At 46.3% G+C, this 6,843-nt stretch overlaps 1 protein-coding gene across 1 annotated transcript; it reads left to right on the top strand.

The window, feature by feature from the left end:
* Positions 1-146: 146 nt before the first annotated feature.
* Positions 147-6,443, top strand: LOC139402265 (high affinity choline transporter 1-like). Its single transcript, XM_071146363.1, has 4 exons — positions 147-284; positions 1,242-1,395; positions 5,280-5,497; positions 5,642-6,443. Exons 2-4 carry the CDS (start codon positions 1,242-1,244, stop codon positions 6,296-6,298), a joined length of 1,029 nt encoding a protein of 342 aa, XP_071002464.1. The 5' UTR covers positions 147-284; the 3' UTR covers positions 6,299-6,443.
* The last annotated feature ends 400 nt before the right edge of the window (positions 6,444-6,843 follow it).

Below are 6,843 nucleotides of genomic sequence, written 5' to 3'. Positions count from 1 at the left end.
ACTATTAAAAACATGATTCGATATTTCTACAACTATTAAAAACATGATTCTATATTTCTACAACTATTTTAAACGTGACATTCCGGCTGTAGCAGTGTGTGTTTGACCCAGGGTTGATGTTGTCTCTGCCTCTGTGTCAGTGGGTTTCAGTACCGTTCGCTCTGAGCAACCCAGCGGTGTCTGACATCAAGATCAGTGCAGTGAAGGAGATCTACCAAGCTCCCTGGAAGGGAAACATCAAGAGAGAAGACGCCTGGGTCTGGATAGACAACTTCTGTCTGCTGGTACGTACAGTACTGGATAGGACTGGGTCTGGAAAGGACTGGGTCTGGTTCTGGATAGGACCGGGTCTGGAAAGGACTGGGTCTGGTTCTGGATAGGACCGGGTCTGGATAGAACTGGGTCTGGATAGGACTGGGTCTGGATAGGACTGGGTCTGGTTCTGGATAGGACTGGTTCTGGAAAGGACTGGGTCTGGTTCTGGATAGGACTGGATCTGGATAGTACTGGGTCTGGATAGGACTGGGTCTGGATAAGACTGGGTCTGGATAAGACTGGGTCTGGATAGGACTGAGTCTGGATAAGACTGGGTCTGGATAGGACTGGGTCTGGGTCTGGATAGGACTGGTTCTGGATAAGACTGGTTCTGTCTGCTGGTACGTACAGAACTGGATAAGACTGGGTCTGGATAAGACTGGGTCTGGATAGGACTGGTTCTGAATAGGACTGGGTCTGGATAAGACTGGTTCTGTCTGCTGGTACGTACAGAACTGGATAAGACTGGGTCTGGATAGGACTGGGTCTGGATAGGACTGGTTCTGGTTCTGAATAGGACTGGGTCTGGATAGGACTGGTTCTGGATAAGACTGGTTCTGGATAAGACTGGTTCTGATACTCCAGCAGACAGAATATTTATTGTTTAAGGAGTAGTGATTATGTTCTGATTGTAATGATACTTACTGTTGAATTCACTATCTCCTCTCTGTGTTCTAGATGAATTCACTATCTCCTCTTTCTATTCTAGATGAATTCACTATCTCCTTTTTCCATTCTAGAGGAATTCACTATCTCCTCTCTGTAATCTAAATTAACTCACTATCTCCTCTTTCCATTCTAGATGAATTCACTATCTCCTCTTTCCATTCTAGATTAATTCACTATCTCCTCTCTGTGTTCTAGATGAATTCACTATCTCCTCTCTGTGTTCTAGATGAATTCACTATCTCCTCTCTGTGTTCTAGATGTTGGGGGGGATTCCCTGGCAGGTATATTTTCAACGGGTTCTCTCTGCCTCTTCAGCTACGTACGCCCAGGTGCTCTCGTTCATCGCCGCTGCAGGGTGCCTGGTCATGGCCGTGCCCTCAGTAATGATCGGGGCTATAGGGGCCTCCACAGGTGAGACACGCAGACACACACACACACACACACACACCTGGGGTACAGTTCCTCTATGTATGAGCGGTTCTAACTAGGACATGTCATTCTGTCGTGTTGGTTGATCTACAGTTGTTAGTTGTTTTCCTAACATTCCCAAACGTCTGATTGAGAGTTCCTCATCTGGTAGCCTAATGATGACACATATTCCAGAGGTATGTCCCCCTGCTGGGCGTTGGGGGGGGAGGGGGTCCGGGGGACACCTCAGGGTGTAACCATGTTCCCCTCACATCTCTGGAAAGCTCCTAAAAAACATCAGCAGCTGGTCCCTTCATCCATTATGGAGGATCGTTCTCAACCTCTCTCTCTCTCTCTCTCTCTCTCTGTCTCTTTCTCTCTCCCCCTCCCGCTCTCTCTGTCTCTCTCTCTCTCTGTCTCTTTCTCTCTCAGTCTCTCTCCGTCTCTCTCTGTCTCTCTCCCCCTCCCTTCCTCTCTGTCTCTCTCTCTCGCTCTCTCTCCCCCTCCCTCTCTCTCTCTCTCTCTGCATCTCTCCGTTTACTACTGTGAACTTTGTAAATATTACATCTGAGGAGAAGCAGAAGGGACTGAATTAGTTTTGATCTCCAGGTTTTAACTCCAGCATCAAAGTCCTGCTGAATCACTGTCTGTACACTCAGTTACAGAGTCGGGAATGGGAGGTGAAATGCTACGTTAAGGGGTGATATATAGTTACAGTAAGACTACGGCCAGTGACGGGAGGTGAAATGCTACGTTAAGGGGTGATATATAGTTACAGTAAGACTACATCCAGTGACGGGAGGTGAAATGCTACGTTAAGGGATGATATATAGTTACAGTACTACGTGAGGTGAAATGCTACGTTAAGGGGTGATATATAGTTGCACTAGGACTACGTCCAGTGATGGGAGGTGAAATGCTACGTTAAGGGGTGATATATAGTTACAGTAGGACTACGTCCAGTGATGGGAGGTGAAATGCTACGTTAAGGGGTGATATATAGTTACAGTAGGACTACGTCCAGTGATGGGAGGTGAAATGCTACGTTAAGGGTTGATATATAGTTACAGTAGGACTACGTGAGGTAAAATGCTACATTAAGGGGTGATATATAGTTACAGTAAGACTACGTCCAGTGATGGGAGGTGAAATTATACGTTAAGGGGTGATATATAGTTACAGTAAGACTACGTCCAGTGACGGGAGGTGAAATGCTACGTTAAGGGATGATATATAGTTACAGTACTACGTGAGGTGAAATGCTACGTTAAGGGGTGATATATGGTTACAGTAAGACTACGTCCAGTGACGGGAGGTGAAATGCTACATTAAGGGATGATATATAGTTACAGTAGGACTACGTCCAGTGATGGGAGGTGAAATGCTACGTTAAGGGTTGATATATAGTTACAGTAGGACTACGTGAGGTAAAATGCTACGTTAAGGGGTGATATATAGTTACAGTAGGACTACGTCCAGTGATGGGAGGTGAAATGCTACGTTAAGGGTTGATATATAGTTACAGTAGGACTACGTGAGGTAAAATGCTACGTTAAGGGTTGATATATAGTTACAGTAGGACTACGTCCAGTGACGGGAGGTGAAATGCTACGTTAAGGGATGATATATAGTTACAGTAGGACTACGTGAGGTGAAATGCTACGTTAAGGGGTGATATATAGTTACAGTAGGACTACGTCCAGTGATGGGAGGTGAAATGCTACGTTAAGGGTTGATATATAGTTACAGTAGGACTACGTGAGGTAAAATGCTACGTTAAGGGGTGATATATAGTTACAGTAGGACTACGTCCAGTGATGGGAGGTGAAATGCTACGTTAAGGGTTGATATATAGTTACAGTAGGACTACGTGAGGTAAAATGCTACGTTAAGGGGTGATATATAGTTACAGTTGGACTACGTGAGGTAAAATGCTACGTTAAGGGGTGATATATAGTTACAGTAGGACTACGTCCAGTGACGGGAGGTGAAATGCTACGTTAAGGGGTGATATATAGTTACAGTAGGACTACGTCCAGTGACGGGAGGTGAAATGCTACGTTAAGAGGTGATATATAGTTACAGTAGGACTACGTCCAGTGACGGGAGGTGAAATGCTACGTTAAGGGGTGAGACATAGTTACAGTAGAACAGACAATCTGACATGACTGTTTATCATCATCTATAAAGCTGCAGTAGGGTTGTTCTGTTATGGAGGTTCCACATTGGTCTTTCTAACCTGACACACGAGTTCTTAGACACGGTTGTAGTTCTTTAGTGGGTTCCTTTGACCACTGTTCTTCCACAGTTGTAGTTCTTTAGTGGGTTCCTTTGACCACTGTTCTTCCACAGTTGTAGTTCTTTAGTGGGTTCCTTTGACTTCTCTTCTTCCACAGTTGTAGTTCTTTAGTGGGTTCCTTTGACTGCTCTTCTTCCACAGTTGTAGTTCTTTAGTGGGTTCCTTTGACTGCTCTTCTTCCACAGTTGTAGTTCTTTAGTAGGTTCCTTTGACTGCTCTTCTTCCACAGTTGTAGTTCTTTAGTGGGTTCCTTTGACTGCTCTTCTTCCACGGTTGTAGTTCTTTAGTGGGTTCCTTTGACCACTCTTCTTCCACAGTTGTAGTTCTTTAGTAGGTTCCTTTGACCGCTCTTCTTCCACAGTTGTAGTTCTTTAGTAGGTTCCTTTGACCACTCTTCTTCCACAGTTGTAGTTCTTTAGTAGGTTCCTTTGACCACTCTTCTTCCACAGTTGTAGTTCTTTAGTAGGTTCCTTTGACCACTCTTCTTCCACAGTTGTAGTTCTTTAGTGGGTTCCTTTGACCGCTGTTCTTCCACAGTTGTAGTTCTTTAGTAGGTTCCTTTGACCACTCTTCTTCCACAGTTGTAGTTCTTTAGTGGGTTCCTTTGACCGCTGTTCTTCCACAGTTGTAGTTCTTTAGTAGATTCCTTTGACCGCTCTTCTTCCACAGTTGTAGTTCTTTAGTGGGTTCCTTTGACCACTCTTCTTCCACAGTTGTAGTTCTTTAGTAGGTTCCTTTGACCGCTCTTCTTCCACAGTTGTAGTTCTTTAGTAGGTTCCTTTGACCACTCTTCTCCCACAGTTGTAGTTCTTTAGTGGGTTCCTTTGACCGCTGTTCTTCCACAGTTGTAGTTCTTTAGTAGGTTCCTTTGACTGCTCTTCTCCCACAGTTGTAGTTCTTTAGTGGGTTCCTTTGACCACTCTTCTTCCACAGTTGTAGTTCTTTAGTGGGTTCATTTGACCACTCTTCTTCCACAGTTGTAGTTCTTTAGTAGTTTCCTTTGACCACTCTTCTTCCACAGTTGTAGTTCTTTAGTTGGTTCCTTTGACCGCTGTTCTTCCACAGTTGTAGTTCTTCAGTAGGTTCCTTAGTTTGACCACTGTCTACGTTCTAAGTTCTTGGTTCTGGGTTCTTGACTGTTGTGTGTACTGTTCCTCATGTTCCTCAGACTAGAACCAGAGAAAGGCAGTCCTTTAGATTCAGCTGTGGTTCCAGGTTCTAAATGATATGTTGTGTTCCTGGTGTTCCTCAGACTGGAACCAGAGAAAGGCAGTCCTTTAGACTCAGCTGTGGTTCCAGGTTCCAAACGATATGTTGTGTTCCTGGTGTTCCTCAGACTAGAACCAGAGAAAGGCAGTCCTTTAGATTCAGCTGTGGTTCCAGGTTCTAAATGATATGTTGTGTTCCTGGTGTTCCTCAGACTAGAACCAGAGAAAGGCAGTCCTTTAGATTCAGCTGTGGTTCCAGGTTCTAAATGATATGTTGTGTTCCTGGTGTTCCTCAGACTGGAACCAGAGAAAGGCAGTCCTTTAGACTCAGCTGTGGTTCCAGGTTCTAAATGATATGTTGTGTTCCTGGTGTTCCTCAGACTGGAACCAGACGGCATATGGACCTGTACCTCCCAAGGAGAGGGACCAGGCAGACATGATATTACCCATAGTCCTCCAGTACCTCTGTCCTCCCTTCGTCTCCTTCTTCGGCCTGGGGGCGGTCTCTGCTGCCGTGATGTCATCTGCCGACTCCTCCATCCTGTCAGCTAGCTCCATGTTCGCTCGGAACATCTACCAGCTGGCTTTTCGCCAATCGGTGAGTTGGGAAGAGGGGCGGGACTAAAAAAAACACCACTTACTACATCCTGTTCACAAAACATCTGAACATCATAGGAGCAGTTGAGCCACTGTTCTCGGTGTTGTTGTGTGTGTATAACGTTGTACCCCCCCTTCCCCCCAGGCATCGGACACCGAGATCGTGTGGGTGATGCGTGTCACCATCTTTGTGTTCGGCGGCCTGGCCACGGCGATGGCGTTGCTAACGGGGACGGTGTACGGACTGTGGTACCTGAGCTCCGACCTGGTCTACGTTATCATCTTCCCTCAGCTCATCTCCGTTCTCTTCGTCAAGGGAACCAACACGTATGGTTCCGTTGCTGCTTACGTCTTTGGTCTGATCCTGAGGATCGGAGGAGGGGAACCTTACCTCTCACTACCCCCCTTCATCTACTACCCAGGCTGGCAGATAGAGGACCGGATCCATCATCTGACCGGAGAGGTGGAACACATCGTGGTGCAGAAGTTCCCGTTTAAGACCGTCTCCATGTTGGCCTCCTTCCTGGGCAACGTGGCTTTCTCCTACCTGGCCAAGTATCTGTTTGAGAGCGGCAAGTTGTTGCCCAAGTATGACTTCCTGGACGCGGTGTTGGCCCAGCACAGCATAGAGAACATGGACAAGACCACGTTGGTCAACCGTAACACCATCGTGCTGTCTGAGATGGCGCCTGTCAAACCACGGCTCAGCGTTCAACTGGCGGCTACGTTCACCCGCAGAGACACTCTGGCTGAGGAGGACTCGAGTCCCGAAGACAGCCCAAACCACGAGACCCTGGACTAAACCCCGGGCCTTGAACCCCGGAACGTAAAGAGACTAAAGAGAGGACTGAAATGACAAAGACTGAAATACACATTTTGACTCGTTTGCTATTCAACCACTTTAATTTGATCCCCATCACGGCCAGGTGAGTTATGGAGATGGAACAGAATAGATGACATAGAGATAATCCCATCTATCGGGGTGGCAGGGTAGCCTAGTGCTTAGAGCGTTGGACTAGTAAACGAAAGGTTGCAAGATCGGATCCCCCGAGCTGATAAGGTAAAAAAATCTGTTGTTCTGCCCCCTGAACCAGGCAGTTGAACCCACTGTCCCCCGGTAGGCCGTCATTGTAAATAAGAATTTGTTCATAAAGCTGACTTGCCTCGTTTAATAAAGGTTAAAATAAAAGGACATTATGAAGATGGGACAGAATAGATGTCACGGAGATAAGAGGACATCATTGGCGCAGTGTCCTTGACATAAGAGACCAGGCTAATGTTGCTGCTGAATGTGTGTCACCAGTGGAGAATGGACCGCCATGTTGGGTGGGTGATAAAGCAGTAATC

This window comes from Oncorhynchus clarkii, unplaced genomic scaffold, assembly GCF_045791955.1.
Source record: "Oncorhynchus clarkii lewisi isolate Uvic-CL-2024 unplaced genomic scaffold, UVic_Ocla_1.0 unplaced_contig_12675_pilon_pilon, whole genome shotgun sequence".
Classification (NCBI taxonomy): Eukaryota; Metazoa; Chordata; class Actinopteri; order Salmoniformes; family Salmonidae; genus Oncorhynchus; species Oncorhynchus clarkii.
The sequence above is the reverse complement of the archived record's forward strand: the minus strand, read 5'-3'. Positions and strand labels throughout refer to the sequence as shown.

Excerpts from the sequence above, each read along its gene's own strand:
- LOC139402265 (XM_071146363.1), top strand. The coding sequence starts at position 1,242 with ATGTTGGGGGGGATTCCCTGGCAGGTATATTTTCAACGGGTTCTCTCT. Across the intron at positions 1,396-5,279 it reads GGCTATAGGGGCCTCCACAG|ACTGGAACCAGACGGCATAT; the intron begins GTGAGACACGCA and ends GGTGTTCCTCAG. Across the intron at positions 5,498-5,641 it reads AGCTGGCTTTTCGCCAATCG|GCATCGGACACCGAGATCGT; the intron begins GTGAGTTGGGAA and ends CCTTCCCCCCAG.